This window comes from Xiphophorus maculatus, chromosome 21, assembly GCF_002775205.1.
Source record: "Xiphophorus maculatus strain JP 163 A chromosome 21, X_maculatus-5.0-male, whole genome shotgun sequence".
In the NCBI taxonomy this organism is placed as follows: Eukaryota; Metazoa; Chordata; class Actinopteri; order Cyprinodontiformes; family Poeciliidae; genus Xiphophorus; species Xiphophorus maculatus.
Genome location: NC_036463.1, coordinates 24,371,922 through 24,394,333, shown reverse-complemented (window position 1 = coordinate 24,394,333; position 22,412 = coordinate 24,371,922). Strand labels below are relative to the sequence as shown.

General features: G+C 46.2%; 2 protein-coding genes across 10 annotated transcripts in view; both read left to right on the top strand.

The window, feature by feature from the left end:
• The first annotated feature begins 9,492 nt into the window (after positions 1-9,492).
• On the top strand, positions 9,493-14,160 carry LOC102226866 (leucine-rich repeat-containing protein 30-like). Of its 4 annotated transcripts, XM_023325849.1 has the most exons (10): positions 9,493-9,581; positions 10,485-10,869; positions 10,976-11,107; positions 11,181-11,294; positions 11,374-11,508; positions 11,581-11,714; positions 11,805-11,853; positions 12,751-12,886; positions 12,974-13,024; positions 13,229-13,378. In XM_023325849.1, the coding sequence occupies exons 2-10, from the start codon at positions 10,720-10,722 to the stop codon at positions 13,279-13,281; spliced, it is 954 nt and encodes a 317-aa protein (XP_023181617.1). In that variant the 5' UTR covers positions 9,493-9,581; positions 10,485-10,719; the 3' UTR covers positions 13,282-13,378. The 4 variants fall into 4 exon arrangements, with proteins under 4 accessions (XP_023181617.1, XP_023181616.1, XP_005814024.1 ...); XM_023325848.1 differs by having other exon boundaries at positions 12,751-13,024; XM_005813967.2 differs by lacking the exons at positions 12,751-12,886; positions 12,974-13,024 and having other exon boundaries at positions 13,229-14,160.
• A 3,963-nt stretch (positions 14,161-18,123) lies between these two features.
• LOC102227121 (receptor-type tyrosine-protein phosphatase mu-like) overlaps positions 18,124-22,412 on the top strand; it is a 76,351-nt gene continuing 72,062 nt past the window's right edge. For all 6 annotated transcript variants that reach the window (XM_023326114.1, XM_023326116.1, XM_023326117.1 and 3 more), the window contains exon 1: positions 18,124-18,473. In XM_023326114.1, the coding sequence (XP_023181882.1) occupies positions 18,386-18,473 (88 nt within the window). In that variant the 5' untranslated portion in view covers positions 18,124-18,385. The remainder of the gene's footprint in view (positions 18,474-22,412) is intronic.

The window sequence follows — 22,412 nt, the reverse complement described above, 5'->3', positions numbered from 1 at the left end:
CTTTTTCCTCTCCAGAATCAAACATCACAGCTATTTTACAACCATCAAAGAACTTTAAGGTGACTCATTAACTGAATGTCCACAACATCTTTTAGATTTTCTTTATGCTAAATATTTTATTAGTAAGGCATTTTTGCAAGGGTCAGTACAGCTTAATTCAGTAGCAGAAATAATCAAATAAGTAAAATCAATCATCTAGTCTATCTTTCCCTACTGCTGACTGAGAACTAAAAAAGGAACCTTTGAGAGAGACGGACGGAGTTTGGCGTTTCGAACCCCAGACCTGGCCTGATGATGAAGAAGGTGCTGCAGCAGGAGGAAGATGTTGATCGATGAAGGCCAGGATCTCCGCAGGTCTGATGATGAAGAAGGTGTTGCAGCAGGAGGAAGATGTTGATCGATGAAGGCCGGAATCTCTGTAGGTCTGATGAGCTTCTTCTCCGCATGGATGGTGAGGTCACACAGGACTTGGTGCTGGCAGGAAAAAAGGCACCAGTTCTTCTTCTTTGTCTTTGCCTTTGTCTTCATCTTTGTCTTTGGGGTCTGAACCCAGCCGATGAGAGAAGTGCGATTCGAAGCCACAGGTTGTGGGGCTGACGGGTTGGTCCCCATGAGCAGGACAGTCTTCGGCTCCATGGCCCCGGCTCTTCTTCAGCTGCAGAGTTCTTTGTCCATCTCTTGGCTCGAAGCTGCCCGGAGGATCCAACCAAAGGTTCCTCTTTTGCTCCCACCTTTTATAGGGTTTATCCACCTTTTGGTGCGTTAGCATTGGCTGTCTGCTTAGATAGATGATCTCATATCCATCACTGTCTTACAGACATTATGTCCTGATGTCTGTGTTAATGTCTCAGGGTTGCTCAACCTCCTGTGTCCATTGCCTGCACGAACCTTTACCTACTCTCTAAATAAGGCGTTGATCATCTCTGCTCTCCTGTTAGTTCCCCTTTTTCCCTTCCTTTCACCTTTCACCTACTCTCTACCTCCAACATATCAGTGATGTTTAATTGCAGTTACACCTTTTACACCATTTCAAGTTCAATGTCAAAATCACATTTATATCACATTTATTTTCTTTAGCTTCTCTGATTTAGCATTCATTTATAATTTTATAACCATAACTTATATCACATTTATTTTCTTCAGCTTCTCTGATTTATCATTCATTTATGATTTTATAACCATAACTTATTAATTATACTTATTATAATCCTAATGTGAGTTATTACAGATGTTTTTCTGAAAAGAAACCAAGAATAATACATGATTCTAATTATTTGATGCCAAAGTTACAGTTACTTGTTTTTCTTGTAAGTGTTCCCACAAATGTACGTGTAAATATTATTACAAGTAAACCAATATTAATATAAGTATTTTACTTTGAATCTTATCAAATTACTCAAATGTTTAGATTTAATTCTTTAAAACTTTCATGATTTAAAATAAGGAATAGTCTCAGCTATTTTTTATAAATCTGCAGGCTGGAACTTACTTCCTCTTTTTCCAGGAAACCTGCTTTTCCTGTTTAATGACTCTTTCTGACTGACTATGATTTCTTATGATTAGATTATAAAAAGTAGAATTAAAGCAAAGTTTGCATGAGACAAAAACAACACACACAACCAGATTTATTTTATTGACACTTAAGTCTACTGTTGGGCCTAGATGTCACTTGAGTGATTCATTTTAAAGATAACTTTATTTATTATTACTGTTAAACTAAAATCTCCAGCATGGGGAAGTGGGATGAGCTCGGATTTTCTTGACAACTATTACTATTATTATTATTATTATTACTATTATTATTATTATTATTATTATTATTATTATTACTATTATTATTATTACTATTATTATTATTATTATTATTATTATTATTATTATTATTATTATTATTATTATTATTATTATTATTATTATTACTATTATTATTATTATATCATCATTATTATTAGGATATCATTATTATAATTATTCTCATTATTATTATTATGATATTAGATATTATTATAATATTATTACATGTGGTCTTTCTCCTGTTGATCTTCAGCTTTAGTTCAGCTGATTTATGATTCATCATCTACTGAACATAATAAACACAAACAAGTTTTTCTGTTTCTCTTATTAATATATAAATGCAGCACAAATCTGCAGCACAACAGTGAGCCGCCATTTTAGTAGCTCCCCTGAACATTTACCCACTTCCTGTCGCTTTGGGAAGCTTCTTCATCCTTCCTGTCTCTCCATCTTCAGCTGCCAGCCCTGAAGCAACTTCGTCCCTCAATCTGAAGGTTGCTGGTTTGATTCCCGCTCCACTTAGTAACACCGTGGCCACTGTCCAGTAGCTCTCCACCATCGGAGGGTGAGTGACCGGATGCAGGGTGAAGCTCTGGCAGTTAGCAGCGTGGGCTCAGGAAGCTAATGTTAGCTTGGGGTCAGAGGTGTTGATGGGGTTCGGGGGTTTGAGCCGTTGGGGCTTTTGGGGGTTTGTGTTTGGGTCCCACGTGTTGAACCAGGCTGATGTTGTCCTGGAAGCAGAGCAGCAGCAACGGCGCGGCGTTCTGACTGAGCAGGTTTCTGAACGACTTCAGGAGGAATAAAGCAAACAAAACGCCATTTATGACCGTCAGAGCTGCTGACGGCAACTGCTGCAGCACAAAGGTCGCTGCTGCAGCACAAAGGTCGCGGCTGCAGCACAAAGGTCGCGGCTGCAGCACAAAGGTCGCTGCTGCAGCACAAAGGTTGCTGCTGCAGCACAAAGGTCGCGGCTGCAGCACAAAGGTTTCTGCTGCAGCAGGAAGTTGTGCTGCAGCAAACACTTCCTGCTGGAGACTCATAGATGAAAGTCAGATCTTGATATGATGGAATCTGAAACGTTTCAGGAAAACATCTTCATGTTTACAGCAACTGAACTGAAGAGAAACAAACCGGGACATAAACAGTTCGGTCAGCTGGAGGTCCGGTTGGCATGGCAACAGCAGTCTGGGTGTTTCTGCTGTTGAACAGAGAATCCAGGTTTGTACCTGGATGGACGGATTCCCTCTGAGTGAAGCAGCAGGTGGAGGGTGGAGGGTGGAGGGTGGAGGGTGGAGGGTGGAGGCCGGCCCCTATCAACAAGCTGCTGCTGCTAACAGAAGTGAAATCATATCAACTTCAAAGCAATAAAGGAAACCAGATAAAGCAGCTGATGGAATCCATCAAAGTGCGTCAATAAGCAGGAACCTGAAGGCAACGATCTGCCGTTCCTCACTTCGTTCCTCACGGCGTTCCTCACGGCGTTCCTCACGGCGTTCCTCACGGCGTTCCTCACGGCGTTCCTCACGGCGTTCCTCACGGCGTTCCTCACGGCGTTCCTCACGGCGTTCCTCACGGCGTTCCTCACGCTGCCAACAGGGATCCTCTTGGTATCGTGAGAAGTTCTTATCACAGCAGGCCGACTGGCAGAAATGTACTGTCTTCTTAAAGAAGCATGACAGCCTCTCTGATCGCTATCGGCGCCGATAGCATCGGGCCGATAGCATCGGGCCGGATGAAGTTTGCAGCTCTCTGGAAAATCAGCATCTTTTTGTGACTCAAACTCTGATAAGAAGTCGGCAGCTGGAGACGACGGCGCGTCACCGAGGAGGAACTCCGTAAAGGTTCATCTGAAGCCCGGGCGGATCTGACTCACCTCTCACCGCTCTGATGTTTGAGCTCTTATTGTGACAGGCAACAGGGTAGTTGCCCTTGCTTAGGTTACCAAAGGCAACTGGAGGAGCAACAAGGTTGACTGAGTGACACAAACCCGACGTGTTGGACATTCACTGGGAGACTCGCTAGAAAACCAGAACTGAAAACATTGTTTCCATGGAACCGTCCTGGTTTTCAACCATTATTGCGTAGACGGGTCAACCTGCTGTTCACAGCAACCTGAGTTGCTCCTGTACAGCAACAACATATTAGAGGCCTGAGGGTGGATCCTGGGGGTCCACATTTAGAGCAACACAAAACGTTCTGTGGTTCTAATCCCAGCGATGCCGTGAGGATCAACACAGACCAGGGCAACCGCAGCAGGCAACTATTTTGGGTTGTTGTCATTTGAGCAACATTCCTGCAGGAGGCGCCGCGACACACGGGCCGAGGAACGGGAAGTCAGAATGAGGTCAGATATTGAAGTTTTATCAAGAACCTGCTGCATCTCAGATATTTTCAGTTCCTCCAGAGGAAACACAATGCATGCTGGGAAGCGTCTCCTGACCTCTGACCTCTGCTGTTTATTGAAACCAGCCGTACCTGCCGCCTTCAGATCTTTGTTCAGCCTCTATCTCTTCTCTTCATCCGTCCATCCTCAGCGTCTGTTTTTATCTCCTCTTATCTTCACATCGTCACACTGTCAGAACTCGCAGGATCGTCACGTAGGCTGAGCGCGTCCTGGCCGCCCGCCAGCTGCAGCAACCGCAGCGCCGCAGCAACCGCGGCGCTGCTGCTGGTAGCTTTGAAGTGTCTTCAAAACAATCCGGCCAAATGGAGGAGCCGCGCCGCTACGCTGCCGACGCTAACGTAAACTACAGCCGACCCGCAGAGCCGCAGGGAAACAGGACCAGAACCAGAACCCGCATGTGTCCCGGCCCGGTCCGTCCCTGTGTTTCGGAACCGGGCCGGGCCGGCGGCAGCTCCTCCGCTGCGGTTCTGGTTCTGGTTCTGGTTCTGGTTGAGCGCTGAAGAATGAAGTCGGTTTACGTTGACTTTTATCTTTGAAGCGTCAGAACCGGACTGACAGAACAAGTCCGGACCCGACACAGATAATCTGCCAGCCGGGTCACTGGACCAGAACCTGAGTCACACTGAGCCGGGGTTACAGCCGGGTCACAGTCAGAAACCGGGTCAGAACCTGACGGGGCAGAATAAAGTCCTACCCGGCCTCTGGATGGATGGTTCCCATCAGAACCAGTCTGTGGGTCTCTGTGTTCTGCTGGAGCAGGTTGTGGTTCTGGTTTCGGCCCAGCTGCTCCTCTCCAGGTGTTGGACCCGTCAGAATGATGGATCTGTTTCCCGGCCGGCGCTGATCCGGAGCAGGAATGTCAGCTATGCCGGGTCACATGATCAGAACCGGAGTGGGAAGTTCTGACACCGGATCAGAACCGCTTGAGGACGGCTGGACCTGACAGGCTTCTGAGCATGCTCAGTACGATCCATGAAGACCAGCAGAACTTACCTTCAGAACTGGGTCAGAGAGTCAGAACCAGAACCTGGACCAGAACCAGGACCAGAACCAGAACCTGGACCAGAACCAGAACCAGAACCAGGACCAGAACCAGAACCAGAACCTGGACCAGAACCAGAACCAGAACCAGAACCTGGACCAGAACCAGAACATTTTAATAATTGTATTAAATAATAATTTTCTGTTTGTGATCCAAACCAATAGCCAGAGCCTACTGCTGGTTCTGGTTCTGCCCAGCATCAGATGTCGGTCCGTTTCGGCCCGGTTCTGGTCATTCCTGGAATTAATGAGACATCAGAAGCTGAACAGAACCAGAGTCCGGTCCAAACAGTAGCCTGGGGGCGGGGCTCACCTGTCCTCACCTGTTGGCTGTAAACACACGGAGCGCCACTTTCTCCTCTTCCCATCATGCTCTGGGGCACCAACACAAACACAGCTGCTGTCCGCCATGTTTGGACCTGAGCTGGAGGACAGAGTTCTGGTCCATACAACCAGAACGGTCCGGTTCTGGTTTTATTTTTTACAAGTTCTGATCAAATTAAATTCAGAATAAAACTGAATATTTTATTTTCAGCTTCAGTTTGTGAGGAGGAGGAGGAGGAGGAGGAGGAGGAGGAGGAGGAGGAGAGCAGGTGGCCCGAAGCGGGGAGGGGGGGGGGGGGGGCGTCCTTTCATCGCCTTCATCCTCCTCTTCCTCCTCTCACCTGCTGTTTTCATTCCATCATTAAGTCTCGGCCTTCGGCTTCAGAACCTGATTCTTCCTCGTTTGGTCCAGAACCGGGTCTGATACCAACCCCCCCCCCCCCCCCCCCCCTGGGTGGAGATGAAAGCGGGGCAATAATGGAGGAGCAGAGAGGAGAACAGCAGCTGCTCCCTGACTTAACATCAAGAAAAATCACTCAGACACTCAGGAACACTCCGCCTCTTCATCTTCATCCTCCTCACACACACACACACACACACACACACACACACACACACACACACACACACACACACACACACACACACACACACGTTGCTGTTTTTCATCAGATCTCAGAGTTTCTCCGTCTTCAGGCCTTTTTTTTACGAAACATTTTTATTTCCAACATTTGTCTCGTCATGAAGCTGATTGGCTGGTTATTGATCACTATAATAACAGGTCTGTAGCTCCCCCTGCTGTCTGAAAACAGGAACTGGTTCTAGAGAAAATCATCCAAACGTTTACAAATAAAAAACTGAAAAGTGCGGTGTGCAAAAGTATTCAACCCCATTTTCTCTGAGGTCATCCAGATGCCTTCAGAAGTCACCTGATGGTTGCTAATTAGAGTCCAGCTGTGTGTAATCTAATCTAATCTAATCTAATCTAATCTAATCTAATCTAATCTAATCTAATCTAATCTAATCTAATCTAATCTAATCTAATCTAATCTAATCTAATCTAATCTCAGTGTTGGTCCAGCTGCTCTGTGACGCCTCAGAGCTTCAGAGATTATCTAAACGGCATCATGGAGGAGTTCAGGGAGTTTACAGCAAGCTGATTGGACACGTCACCGTCCGGTTAGCGGTTAGCAGTTAGCAGTTAGCGGTTAGCCGGTAGCCAGAAGCCATGTTGGACTCAAACAGGAGGAACTTTGGCCAGATCAGAAATAAACTGAACTTTTTATCTGTGAAAATGTTTTGAATCATGTTTCATTTTTTGCTTCCTGGTTATAAAACACTTTTGTTCTTTCACATTGAAATATGTATTTGGTTATAATGTAGCAAAATGTGGAAAAGTTAAAACTTTTGCACAGCTGTAATTTGGACATTTTGGGTTTTTCCTGTTTTAATTAAAAACTTTCAAGGTTTTTATTGTAATTGTGATTATTTATAATGTTGGATTGTTTTAAATGTAATTTTATTTCTGAATCTGTTTTAGGTTTTCTGTACTTTTGCTTTGTGAGTAGAAAATTATTATTGTCATAATTGTTCCCAGCAGAATGTCAGCAGCTCAGATTACCACTCGATAATATTAATGAAAACATGAAGGAGGTCAAACGAGGCATCAGCATCTAGTTTCTGCTCATCTGCAGTTTCCATCTGCTGCGAGTTTGCTGCCCCCCAGTGGCGATGTGTAGGAACTGTTGGTCCAGCACAGACAATGGTCCAGACTTATGGAGGAATTTTACTGCCATAATTCCACAGCACACAGTTCCAGTCTGAAAGCAGGACTTCACTTGAACTCCAGGCTTCTGCTCCCTTCAACTATTCACTCTGCTTTCTCAAACCTCTCTCCTCGTACTCAAAACTCGTCTCTCTGCTCTCTTAAGAAACATTTTCTGCTCGTGCTTGGAACAGAAAAGTACTGTTGCCTCGCAACCTCTCAGCCAATTGAATGCAAGTGTTATACTGGGTGCGTTTGTTTCCTTTTTGTGGAAGTGAAGAATTCAATGTGTGTAACAAACTGTGTGTGCGTCCTTGATAAGCGTCTCAACAACTGTTACCTTGGACAAGCCCTGCAAACACCCAGTGGAAAGAGACATTTTCAATTTTCGACAGACCAGAAACAATCGAGCCGCAAACTGAGGTGCAAAGAGCCCATTTATCTTCACTCCGTCAGCCAGTGGCAGGAAAAGCTGGTGGATCAACCCGTCACAGGAAGTCGCCAACCCGTCACAGGAAGTCACCAACCCGTCACAGGAAGAGCTGGTGGACCAACCCGTCACAGGAAGTCTCCAACCCGTCACAGGAAGTCGCCAACCCGTCACAGGAAGTCACCAACCCGTCACAGGAAGTCGCCAACCCGTCACAGGAAGTCGCCAACCCGTCACAGGAAGTCACCAACCCGTCACAGGAAGTCACCAACCCGTCACAGGAAGAGCTGGTGGACCAACCCGTCACAGGAAGTCTCCAACCCGTCACAGGAAGTCGCCAACCCGTCACAGGAAGTCGCCAACCCGTCACAGGAAGTCACCAACCCGTCACAGGAAGTCGCCAACCCGTCACAGGAAGTCGCCAACCCGTCACAGGAAGTCACCAACCCGTCACAGGAAGTCACCAACCCGTCACAGGAAGTCACCAACCCGTCACAGGAAGTCACCAACCCGTCACAGGAAGTCGCCAACCCGTCACAGGAAGTCGCCAACCCGTCACAGGAAGTCGCCAACCCGTCACAGGAAGTCACCAACCCGTCACAGGAAGTCACCAACCCGTCACAGGAAGAGCTGGTGGACCAACCCGTCACAGGAAGTCGCCAACCCGTCACAGGAAGTCACCAACCCGTCACAGGAAGTCACCAACCCGTCACAGGAAGTCGCCAACCCGTCACAGGAAGTCACCAACCCGTCACAGGAAGTCTCCAACCCGTCACAGGAAGTCACCAACCCGTCACAGGAAGTCACCAACCCGTCACAGGAAGTCACCAACCCGTCACAGGAAGTCACCAACCCGTCACAGGAAGTCTCCAACCCGTCACAGGAAGTCTCCAACCCGTCACAGGAAGTCTCCAACCCGTCACAGGAAGTCGCCAACCCGTCACAGGAAGTCTCCGCCCTCTGCCTGGCTCCCATTGCGGGGTTCCTCCACCCATTTCTATTTGAACACAGAGAAGTTCTGAATGTGTCGGAGTGGCAGACGCCCTGAAGGAACCGTCTGGGTTTCCTGCAGTCCTTCCCCAGTTCTGTCTGGTTCTGATCCATTCTCCTGTTTGGTTCCGGCCTCAAAGACCTCTCTGGAAAACTGAGGCTCGTTTGAGTTGGTCATGCAGTACCTCCTGGTGCCACTAGAGGCGCTGAAAGAAACCAGAACCTGAACCTCAGACTATGGACCCAATTGAGCTGCATCAGAACCTGATTAACTGGATCCGTTTGTCCCATAAATGAAGGGAAACGTTCCAGAAAGTTCTGCGACAGAAGACAGATTCTGAGCTCCGGCTCGGTCCGCTTCATCCAGAACCTAGAGCACCCAGGTGGTGCTGCTGGTTCCTCTGATCAGGAAGAGAACCAGAACCAGGTCCAGATCCACCTGCTTCTGGTTCTGGAGAGGTGATGGCCTGGAAAACATAGAATGAGCTGAAATGTGGTACCAGGACAGACATGAGCAGACCTGTAACGGGTCACCACCGGACCTGGTACTGCCGAACCGGACGGACGGATGCAGTGTGGTGTCAGTGAAACTGAGGCTCTAAGCAGTTGGCTGACAGACAGCAGCAGCTGTGTGTGTGTGTGTGTGTGTGTGTGTGTGTGTGTGTGTGTGTGTGTGTGTGTGTGTGTGTGTGTGTGTGTGTGTGTGTGTGTGTGCTCCTGAAATAGAACTCCTTGTCCTGGTAAACACTCACAGGCGGCCCGGTCTCCTGAGGGTCGGCTCTCAGCGATTCCTGGGTTTCTCCTGGTGCCGTCGAGGCGTTTCGGGTCGTCAGGTAGGAAACGTTCATGAATGTTTTGTCTTAAAGCGCCAGGAAGAGCCTTTGGGTACCAGGCGGGTTTAGGTTCTGATTGAGTTCTTCTGGTTCGTCTCAGAGCTGAAGGCCTGAAGAACATCAGTTCACCACCAGGGGGAGACAAACTCCCACTGGCTGTTAGAACCGGTTCTGTTCATGATGACAGGTCCACCTGCTGCTGTGATCCACACAGATTACATTAATCCGATCCAGTAGCAGTTATCAAACAACACACACAGGTTCTGGTTATTATTTTAACTGGTTATAAGTTTTCTAAGTGTTGAAAGGCGGTCAGCAGAACTACAAGTTATTACAGAATCATGTAAACTAATAATCTGGAAAAAAAACTTCCAGAAAACTGCTGAAATACCGAGTTCCTTTAAATCAAGGCTAAAATCCCACTTGGTGTCGTCTTTGATTCATAACTGTAAAATGATCAACTGTCATCGTTTCCTTCTGTTGGTTCTGTTGGTTCTTTGCTTTCATCAGGAAGAAACTTCGAACACCAGCTACATCCAAACAGGTTTAGGTACAGAGTCTGAAGTATCAGAAATCTGAAGAACAAACAAGTAAACTGAATTAGATTTTTAATGGAATCAGTTTTATTTTTAAAAGAATCCCATAAGAATAAACCCTGGATTATTCTTATTCTCCTCTATTGATGAAAAATCTTTCTAGTTTAGCGAAAGTCTTTTTCAGCAGCATCATGTCGGCTCCTCTATTGATCTGAAGCAGTTCTCTGCAGTCTGGAGCCAAACTGCTGCAGGTATTATCTGAAATCACCGATCTGAGAAACCTCAGGATGAACGGCTGCTCTGTGCCGCCTTCCCACCACAACCCATAAATATTTAACAGCACTGTCTGATACAATAAAATTTTCAGGGTCACAGGGGTCATCGGGGTCAACGTGGGTCACCGGGGTCATCGGGGTCAACGTGGAGTCTCCCACGATCGCGACCAGATCAGTATTTAACACCAAACGGAGCCGAGGAACATCCGTCCTTCTACACAGAAGAACCAGCTGGACACTGGCAGCAAAACGACATCGGCGATGGCACAAGAGTGAGATCAGCCCGGCTCCAGCTGTAGACATCTGTCTAGAGAGGAAGAGGAGGAGATGGGAGGAAGAGTGTGCAGGGAGGAGGTGAAGGAGGAGAAAAGGAGGAGTCCGGGCAGAGAGGACAGCCTGTCGTCTGCCGACAAAATCCAAAGATTCTCCAAGCAGTCTGGACACAACGTCCTGAGCCTGGCCCGCCGTGGACTCAAGGTACAGCAGCGCCCCCTGCTGGAGGGAGGCAGCGGCGGTGCTACCTGAGGCGAAGGTGGAGCAGGTGTTATTGAAATAAAAGTGGTGCATGTTGCTGCTCCTTCAGGACGCTCCGGGGGAGCTGTGGGAGCTGCAGGAGCTGGAGAAGCTGAACCTGTCCCTCAACAACCTGAAGGCGCTGCCCCCTCAGCTGGGCCTGCTGTCCAACCTGTTGGTCCTCAACCTGTGGGGGAACCAGGTGAGCCCCGTCACAGCCCTCCTCCTGCAGCATGCTTTGGTCAGAACCGGACCTGACGCTGTGCCGTCTGCAGCTCAGCAGCCTGCCGGCAGAGATCGGCCAGCTGAGGAGACTCCGAGTTCTGTTTGTCTACAGAAACAGACTGACGGAGGTTCCTGAGGAGCTGGGGGCCTGCACGCAGCTGGAGGTACGCCTCGTCTCAGGTCCGCAGCTGTGCGGCGCCCCCTCCGGAGCTCATCCTCTGATCGCCTCTGTCTCCGCTTCAGGTCCTGAGTCTGGCTAACAACCAGCTCTCCTCGCTGCCGGCTTCTCTCTCCAACCTGACCAGACTCAGGAAGCTCAACCTCAGCCACAACCTCATGGCTCACCTGCCAGGCTGCATCTACAGCATGAAGGCCCTGGTAGGTGTCCACCAGCCAGAGAGCGGCCCAGGCAGCCTGCAGGTGACCCGCTGTCCCCCTGTCCTCCTGCAGGTCTTCCTGGATCTGTCCTGCAACCGTCTGGAGAATGTGGCTGAGAACATCCAGGCTCTGCTGGAGCTCAAGATCCTCATCATGGAGGGAAACCAGCTCCAGTCTCTGCCCAGAGGCCTCTGCTTCCTCATCAGGTAACTCCACCTGAACGCCTGGTGCCACAGGACATTCAGCTGTGGAGAACTTATTTCTCCACCTGATGGCGCTCTCCTGATTTCCTTCAGGCTGGAGCTGCTCAACCTGGACTTTAACCACATCAGAGACCTTCCTGAGGTGAGCAACCAACCCGCACTGACGAGGATGATGGTGGTAATAATGATGAAGATAAAGGTAATAGGGGCTGCACAGTGGTGCAGTTGGTAACACTGTTGCCAAGAAGGTCCTGGGTTCGATTCCTGGCTTGTTCTCCCTGTGCATGGTGGGTTCTCTCTGGTTCTCTGCTTTCCTCCCAGTCCAGAAGACTGTCAGGTTAACTGGTCTCTCTAAATTCTCCCTAGGCGTGTGTGTGTGTGTGTGTGTGTGTGTGTGTGTGTGTGTGTGTGTGTGTGTGTGTGTGTGTTCATGGTTGTTTGTCCGTCTGTCTCTGTGTTGCCTGGCAACAGACTGGCGACCTGTCCAGGTGACCCCACCTCAGCAGCTCCTCCTGACCTACTGGGGACCAGGGGTTAGAAAATGGATGAATAATAATAATAATAATAATAATAATAATAATAATAATAATAATAATAATAATAATAATAATTCTCTACTGCTTGCAGTTTTCCTCTCCATCCACTAGATGGCGCCTAGAGGCTGCACTACCTGGAGCTGCCTGCTGTATGGTAATATTAATAACATGATGAGATGGTGTTCTACCATCTCAGTACATGAGGAGCGGGATACCAGCACTTTGAGTGTTTGCCAGTTATGGTACTCTGCGTCCCTCTGAGTTTTCTTTCTAGTTTCCTGAGGTTACCTCTTGCAATATTCTCTTGTCGATTCTCCTTCAGGTGTTTCCTCATGATGCCTTGGATTTATCCACTGTGGAGCCTGAGATCCTGGCCTTTTGGATTTTCCCCTCTTGACGCCGTGGACTGTTACCCACTGGTTGCCCACAGACAGTTCCTGGATTTTCAGCTGGCAGTCAGGGATCTCCTCATCTGAAACATACCTGTCTTCCCTCCACTGCAGCCTCTACCTTCCACAAACTCTCCGTCTGAACCTCACCCCGGAACCTGGACCCTGGACCGCTTCAAAGACCCCTGCAAAGAGTCCGTAGCCCGGGAGACCGCGGTACCAGAACCTGACAGAACCTCATCATCTTCCAGTAAGATCACTCCATTTACCTCTGAGAACTCTTTTGTCCTACACACCTCGAACTCACCGTCTTTCCCTCACCATCCTCGGAGTGCAGACGACCCCGGCTCCCATCGGCAGGACCAGAACCACACAGCTGCAAACTTCAGTATTGTTTCAATAAACTTTATTTTTCTGATATCTGTTCTCTGCTTGTGTTTCTGCATGTGGGTTAAAAGATTAGAACCAACATGACAAATAATAATAATAACAGCGATACTACTACTAAATATAAAAATAAGTGATTATCATCATTTATTATCAATAGTGATCATAATAATAACAATAACAATATTGTTGGCTGTGTGTCCAGGAGATGCACCATCTGTCCCGCCTGCAGAAGCTGGCCTGCCATCCCCTGGATAAAGGTCTGCACATCGTCCACAACCCGCTGATGAAGCCCCTGAAGGAGGTGATGGAGGGAGGACTGGCGGCGCTCTTCAATTACCTGAGATCAGGTGGTGAATAGGGGGTGGGGCCTCTGAAACCTGGGGGCGGAGCCAGTTCCCTCTTGAGGATGGCAGCGAAGCTTTCTGAAATCATGATGAAGAATTTTGAAGAACCAGAACTTCAGACCTACTTCAATCTTCCAGGCAGAGTTTTCACCCACCTGAGGGACAGGATGGAGAGACGGAAACAGCAGCCATCTTGTTGGTTCTCTTGCTGATGTTCTTCACTTTGGAACGACCACAACGTAAACAGAACCGTCTCAGAACCTCTTGACCTCTGGGCTGTTACTGTTATCCTTACTGTTAGTGTCAGTGTTGTTCTCACTGTTAGTGTCTTTCACTGTCACTGTCCATACAGAGAGTCTAAGCTGGAGGCCAGAAGGCAGGAAATGAAGTCAGCATGTCAACAAGCTTGGCTTTAGTTTCCCTGATGGTGTGTTTTTAATCAGTTCTGTAAGTGAGCATTGTTCAACTCCTAAGATCTTATTACTAGTATTTATTACTGTGCCGAATACTAAGATTTCCAAACCAACAGAGGAGAGAAAACATCAATATATGATCATCTTTGGCTCATCAACCTGAAACTTTGCCAGTTTTCTTAGAACAATCTTTGCTGGCTCTTTTTTTGCAGGTTCTCTGAATGGCAGGTAAATTTGAACTTATTATCCAAGATATTTATAGTTTTCTACTGTCTGACCTTTAATTACTGTTTGAGTTGAGTTATGAAGCTTCTGTCTAAGATCAGAGAACATGTTCTTTGTTTTCTGTACATGTAATAAAAGAAAAGTTTATCCCACCAGTCAACAAACTCATGGGCCACATGTTTGTCGTGTAGAAAACTAACTATCAGAATAAGAAGAATTACTTTATTCATCCCAGCAGGGAAATTATTTCGCAGTTACAGCAAGAATTTTTTATACACAGATTAACACACACATGACAGGAGCTGCGTCTGCAGGCAGCCAGCTGAGCCGGCGCCATTTTTGAAGGAGGACATGCGGCAAAGGTCGTCGGGACCGGGAGTCGAACCGCGACGTCTGCGGGTCTGAGGCCTCCAAATGTGCTAACCCCCTGCGCCACCACAGCACGCCCCACCACTGAGTCATCTGCAAATTTTAATATGAACATATCATTGTTAATGTATTCACATGATTTACAATTTTCTGTTTGTTTTTTTTATATTATTTTTATTAATTTTAGATTTGTTACAATATAAAGAACAAAGAAGAAACCTGTGCCGCCACACATACAAACAAACAAACAAACAAACAAAAATCTACAACAAAATGCCCCACATGCACGAGAAACAGGGTGTCCATCCTCTCCCCCAGCCCACGCCACCCCCCAGCCATCAAGAGCGGAGAAACAAAAGCAGGCAAGAATAAATAGAGCTATAAAACAAAATAATAATAATAAAAAATAAAATAAAATCCTAGGGACCAAGCAGAAAAGACTCCAAAGTGTCAAAAATGTATCTGATTTGTGATTAAGATCATGGTCAGCTTTTCCAAAGGAAGGATAACAGATATCTGTGTGAGCCACATATTTACTGTGGGGGCAGAAGGAGAAGTCCGTTGTAACAAAATACATTTCTTGGCAAGAAATGGAAGAATTGTAAACAAGGATTTAGAGTGTGCATCCAAATGATTGGGGGAAACATTTAGAAGATAGAACACAGGAGACAAAGAAAAGCAAACACCCAAAACCTTTTCAATCACCAAATGTACGTCCCTCCAAAAGGTCCTTCATAAATCACATGACCAGAATAGATGGAGAAAAGTACCTCTGTGCCTCAAACATTTACAGCACAGATTGGAACGGTTGGGGAACATTCTCTGAAGACGAACAGGGGTAAAGTAGGATCTATAGAAAAGTTTGAAATTCTGTTCTTGTATAGAAATAGACAGTGTTGTATAGTAACGAAGTAAAAACACTTCACTACTTTACTTAAGTATATTTTGGAGTACTTCATACTTTCCTCGAGTATGAAAATTTTTGATGACTTTCACTTTTACTTCACTATATTTCCGAACTTAATTGCGTACTTTTACTCCGATACATTTTCAATGTGTGGTTTAGTTACTCGTTACAAAAAAGCGAGAGAGAGAAACAAAGTGTTTTGATCCCACCTACTGATTAGCAAGTAGCAAGCAGGCTACCGAACAAAGTTGGTAGCCTGCTTGCCTGGGCTTGTTCATCACCTCCAATAGGATACACCTGTTTCGCTTCTCCCATTAAACACAAAGCAAGTCTCGCAATCAGCAGCAGTCACATGGAGGAGGAGACGGAGACCACAACGACTGCAACTACGTCAGACACGGCTCCAGGGGAACCACCAGCTGGTGATGAGAGCCCATGGCCTTATTTAAACACAATACACTCTTTCGTGGGTGTTAAAGATTCGTCGTACCGCATGCAGTTTATGTTATTCCTGCCCAAAGATGTGGAAATTCTATCTTACAAAAACTCCCCGTCCATCTTGAAGAAACACATCGAGGTAACGTCTTATGAAATGGTTATAATCCTCCTGTTTCAGTAACTATAGCTTGGTCACTAGGCACTACTGTATTGTGAAACGTTGACCATAAATGAACTTTGTTTGGCATTGTTTCAGTTCCATACGTGGTGTATTTAGCTGAGGCCTAATGTTTACTGTAGCAGGCTACCTAGACTCCTCTGTTCAAGAGGGGACAGAAGCCATAGCGACAGCAATTTAGACTAAATTTAACGAATAATAATCAGTTGTAAAGCAGGTTAAGTTAACCTTGTGCTATAGGTAAAGCACCTAATTTTCTTAACTAAATGATGCCTGCAGGTATATCTATTAGCAGGTTTAATTTTGCCTGCACTTGGTTGGGTACATTATTTTAAGTGTATTTGACAAGTTTACCAAAATATAAAAAATGTCATTCAAACTGCATTTGCTTTGTTTTACTTTTTACTTGTACTTTTCATTACATTACTTGAGTACATCCATTTTTACAGTAATTTCCATACTTGAGTACAAGAAGTTTCAGATACTTTAAGACTTTAACTCAAGTAACATTTCAGTCAGTGACTTGGACTTTTACCAAAGTCATATTTTGGAGAGGTACTTATACTTTTACTTGACTCTGAGATTTCAGTACTTTATACAACACTGGAAATAGAAGTGCATGGAGGAAAGGTTCCATTGCAAATCTTAAGCCAATCTAAAGGGCTGAATTTCATCTCCAGATCGCGGTCCCACAACCGCTGACAGAGTCAAAGCTTGATGGTACAGAGCAGAGGAAGAAAGCATAGAATTTGGAAATCAGACCTTTAGGAGAATTGGTGGAAACCAGAACATTTTCTAAGTCTGTCAGTTCCCTACAGAATCCATTGGACCGAAATAATGAATCCATAAAATGTCGAATCTGAAGATATTTATAAAAATCTTTCTGAGGAATGTTGCTCTTGTCCCTGATTTGATTAAATGATTTGATAGCACCGGAAATCAACAAATCAGAGAAATCATTCAGACCAGAACAAGACCAGTTCTAATACTTCTAATAGAAGTTGGTAGGTCTGGGTTTAAAGTCAGGGGGGATCTAATTGAGATAAAGGAGGGAATATTCAAGTATTTCCTTATGTCTTGCCAAGCTAACAAAGTACTATAAACTACCATGTTTTCCTTCAATGAATCCAATTAATCTAAGTTATTGATAAAAGGGAGAGAACTTAACCTTCTAGGACAGCATGATAAAGATTCAAGGCCCGCCATAAGCAGGTGTCTCTACTAGAAAACCAGTCAGACATCATTTTAAGCTGAGCAGACCAGTAGTAGAGCTGCAAATTGGGTAAAGATAAACCTCCCAACTGCTTGGGTTTAGTAAGAGTGGAGAACCAGACAGAAAACATTAATTAATAAGCATAAAGTCGCACCTTTGTTAATGTCTTTCTGATTTTAAAAGTCATTTAATAAAACAAACTTGATTTGAATCATGATGTGCTGCAGTATACATCATGACCAGCAGGTGGCGGTAGAGACGCAGCAGGAAGAGTTTTATTCTCGTGGTTACAGAAGAAGTGGAGGCCAGAATAAAAAGTTTTTCTCTTTTGTGTCAGAATTTACTGAGTTATGAATCCAGTTTCTTCTTTTTATTCCAGTTCTGCTCCTGGTTTAAAAATCTGCTTAAAGGAACCGGAAGCATGTTTACTAACATGATCTGGTCTAGTTTGAAAAGAACTGGTCCTCATATGAGAACGTTCTGTCTGGCTACCGGATACTTCCATTCAGAGCCGGAGACCCGCGCAGTGACGCACAGCAGCCAGCAGGGGGCAGCAGCCGCGCCGGTTCCGCTTCACAAACACCGAAAAGTTCATCAGAACTCTGATTGATCCGGAACATCTGACCCGGTATGACGTCATGACACTAGAACCCGGCCAACACCGATGTAACAGATTCTAACACAGCTTTCATCAAACCAGATAAAAACATGAAACCCGGACCAGAACCGGGCCGAACCAATGAGACCTTGGTTCTGCTCACAGAGGCCGAACCGGAGGAAATGGTTCTGATAAACTTTATGGAGATAATAACATGGGGTTCTAGAGGTTCCAGGTCCAAACGGAACCGCAGCAGAACCTCAAAGTTCCCACAAATATTCAACAAATGATGAAATCAATAAATGTTCAAAGTTTTAACCGGAAGCAACAAAATAATTAAAAACCTGGAGCCCCCCCCCCCCCCCCCCCCCCCCCCTCTCTCTCTCTCTCTCTCTCTCTCAGTGTCTCTCGACCCCCGTGACGTCACTAGCTCATCGGTACACCCTCTCGGCGTCTCGCGCTCTCCGTCTGTCTGTCTCGAGCGCAGAAACCAGCCGGAGGATCAAAGAGCCGAACTCACCTGTCTGAACGCTCACCTGGCCGCGCGCCGCAGTCCCTCCGTGTGCGCGTGAGCGCGTGTTGGAGCGCGAGGGAAGTCCAGAACCCCTGAGGAAGAGGAGGAGGAGGAGGAAGAGGAGGAGGAGGCTCGGAGTTCTCCGGAGTTTTCCCAGATCATGGAGCGGACTGGAAGTTTCCCGCTGCCCGCGGTTCTCCTCCTGGTTCTGCTGGGAGTTCGGGGAGCGCGAGCGGACACCTTCCAAGGTAAGAGGACGATTCGGTTCGGTTCGGTTCGGCACCTGGTGGGGGCCGGGGGGTCTGCGGAGGGAACAGAGGAGCTCTGAGTGTTGGCATCCAAGTTTCCAGCTGGAAAATCTCCTCCTCTTCCTCCACTCTGCCCGTCGGTTCGGTTCGGAGGTTCTGGAAACTCAGCGGCCCTCAGAACATCCTGCAGTCTTTGTTTCCTCTTCCAGTTCGGTTCGTGTCTCAGAAGCAGCCCAGCAAGAACCGCCAGGTTGGAACAGAGAGGGATCTTCCGGTTCTGGTTCCGGTTCTGGTCACATTTCCCTCCTCCTCAGCAGAACTTTGGAGAGAACAGGTTTTATTCCTTAAATCAGAATTCATTGATCATCAATCAGAACCAGCTGAGCTGTTGGTCGTGTTTGATCAGTAGAACCCAGTAGAACCAGGTTCTGAGCTGAGAGCTATTTATCCATCAGAACCGACTTCTCCGGTTGAAATTCCTGCTCTCTAATACATGGATCAGAACCATCTGATGGATCAGAACCGTCTGGTTGAGTTCGGGTCTTCCTGTTCTGCTGCATTGATGTAATTTTATTTTTGGTTCTGGTTTCCTGATTTGGGTCAGGTCTGGTCCGGGTCAGGTTCGGGTCTGGTCTGGTACCAGTCCGGGTCAGATGGGAACGTTTCCATGACGAAATACAAAGAGGAGGAACTCTGGGCTCTGAGCATTTATTAATATTAATAATAATAAATGATGATGACTCTTCCACATCTCAGCCAATCACAGCTCTGGATCTGTTGGGGGAGGAAGAGGGGGGTCAGATCCCATCAGGCTCCTGATGATGATGATGATGATGATGATTGTGAAGGCTCTACAGCAGTGATGAAGAATCTCGATTCTTTTGGAATGGACCAGGAGCTGGACGCCTTGAACCATCCTTGAACTGGTTCCATGTATCTACTGTGGGTCAAGGCCGGTTCTGATGACCCAACATGGTGTCATGAAATGTAGCGGTTAGCTAAAAGAAGCTAGCTCTGCTCGCTAGCTCGTTCTCCAGACGTTTAACCTAAAAATGAACAAAATTAAAATCATATAATTTACAGTAAAGTTACAGGAATCAGAACATTTCATCCACAAAGAGCAGAACCGGTTCTAACGACGTGCTGGACTTGATTTAGACCGCTTGTCCCTAGTGACACGGAGACAACCGACGGCCTGGACTGGTTTAAACTGGTTTTAGACTAGTTTTAGGCTGGTTTTAGATTGGTTTTGAACTGGCCATAGACTGGCTTTAGACTGGTTTTGAACTGGTTATAGACTGGTTTTGAACTGGTCTTAGACCGGTTTTAGACTGGTTTTAGATTGGTTTTAAACCGGTCGTAGACTGGTTTTAGACTGGTTTTGAACTGGTCTTAGACCGGTTTTAAACTGGCCATAGACTGGTTTTAAACTGGTTTTAGACTGGTTTTAAACTGGCCATAGACTGGTTTTAAACTGGCCATAGACTGGCTTTAGACTGGTTTTAGACTGGTTTTAAACTGGCCATAGACTGGCTTTAGACTGGTTTTAAACTGGCCATAGACTGGCTTTAGACTGGTTTTAAACTGGTTATAGACTGGTTTTGAACTGGTCTTAGACCGGTTTTAGACTGGTTATAGATTGGTTTTAAACCGGTCGTAGACTGGCTTTAGACTGGTTTTGAACTGGTTTTAGACTGGTTTTAAACTGGCCATAGACTGGTTTTAAACTGGCCATAGACTGGCTTTAGACTGGTTTTGAACTGGTTATAGACTGGTTTTAAACTGGCCATAGACTGGCTTTAGACTGGTTATAAACTGGTTATAGACTGGTTTTGAACTGGTCTTAGACTGGTTTTAGACTGGTTTTAAACTGGCCATAGACTGGCTTTAGACTGGTTTTGAACTGGTTTTAGACTGGTTTTAAACTGGCCATAGACTGGTTTTAAACTGGCCATAGACTGGCTTTAGACTGGTTTTGAACTGGTTATAAACTGGCCATAGACTGGCTTTAGACTGGTTTTAAACTGGCCATAGACTGGCTTTAGACTGGTTTTAAACTGGTTATAGACTGGTTTTGAACTGGTCTTAGACCGGTTTTAGACTGGTTATAGATTGGTTTTAAACCGGTCGTAGACTGGCTTTAGACTGGTTTTGAACTGGTTTTAGACTGGTTTTAAACTGGCCATAGACTGGTTTTAAACTGGCCATAGACTGGCTTTAGACTGGTTTTGAACTGGTTATAAACTGGCCATAGACTGGCTTTAGACTGGTTTTGAACTGGTTATAGACTGGTTTTAAACTGGCCATAGACTGGCTTTAGACTGGTTTTAGACTGGTTTTAAACTGGCCATAGACTGGCTTTAGACTGGTTTTAAACTGGCCATAGACTGGCTTTAGACTGGTTTTAAACTGGTTATAGACTGGTTTTGAACTGGTCTTAGACTGGTTTTAGACTGGTTTTAAACTGGCCATAGACTGGCTTTAGACTGGTTTTGAACTGGTTTTAGACTGGTCAGACCTGGCTCTGAAAAATATCAATGTCATGATGCATCACATTTTCGTTTAGAAGGATTTCTTTTTAAAAATAATTTTCCCTGCCAAATCTGGGCTTCTGTAGTTCAGGTTGAAGTGAACCATCTTGTCTTCAGCCCACCCAGGGTCGGCCATCTTGTCTTCAGCTTGTATTTAGTTGAAATTTGTTTCCCAGAAGGGAGGGTTGAAATAAAAACTGGTTATGGAACTGAACACACACACTGAACACACACTGATGACCCGCTGTGTCCAGGTTCAGAACTGTCGCTGATTCAGAACTTTACCTTTTCCTTTGAGTGTGCTTCACAGGCGGCGTGTACGTGTGTGTGTGTTGCAGTGTGAGTTGGCGTGTGTGTGTGTGTGTGTTGCAGTGTGAGTTGGCGTGTGTGTGTGTGTGTGTTGCAGTGTGAGTTGGCGTGTGTGTGTGTGTGTGTGTTGCAGTATGAGTTACTGTGTGTGTGTGTGTGTGTGTTGCAGTATGAGTTACTGTGTGTGTGTTGGTGTGTGTTGCAGTATGAGTTACTGTGTGTGTGTTGGTGTTGTGTTCAGGTGCAGTCAGCTCTTTGTTCTGTCTCGTCAGGGTTTTAATGAAGCTCACAGATTAACACACTATCCTCAGGTGTGTGTGTGTGTGTGTGGGGGGGGGGGGGGGGGGGGGGGGGGGGTTCTCTGTGAGGCAATTATCTCTATTCAGAACCCTTTTCAGCTGGAGAACCTTCTGGACCGAACCGGAAAACACATGAGGAACACATGATCTGGTGGTTTGAACTTCAGAACCACTTGGTTCGGCTCAATGATCCGGTTTTCTTGACCGCAACACAGCTGAATGAGTTCAATTCTTCTTTTATCAGAACCCAACAGAACTTCTGCTGGCCGTCTCATGGCCTCACTTGGTTCTAGAGGCAGGAGTCCGACCGGGCCTGGGTCGGTCCGATCCTTAGCTAAAAATATTGCAGCACTGTAGCTAAAATGTGTAAGCTAGCATTTCTTTAGTTTGTTTTCATTTTGGCTCAGAAAATAATGAAGCTAATGCGATAAAGCTAATAGCAAACAGGCTAACTGCTAACACTGCTTTAGCAGCGTAACCGCTAGCTGCTCCAGCATGTAACCGCTAGCTGCTTTAGCAGCGTAACCGCTAGCTGCTCCAGCATGTAACCGCTAGCTGCTTTAGCAGCGTAACCGCTAGCTGCTCCAGCATATAACCGCTAACTGCTTTAGCAGCGTAACCGCTAGCTGCTCCAGCATATAACCGCTAACTGCTTTAGCAGCGTAACCGCTAGCTGCTCCAGCATATAACCGCTAACTGCTTTAGCAGCGTAACCGCTAGCTGCTCCAGCAGCAGGTTAGTCTTTATTTTATTGCTCCAGATTGGAGGCGCTCGCTGTAAATCACATTAAAAATCAGTGA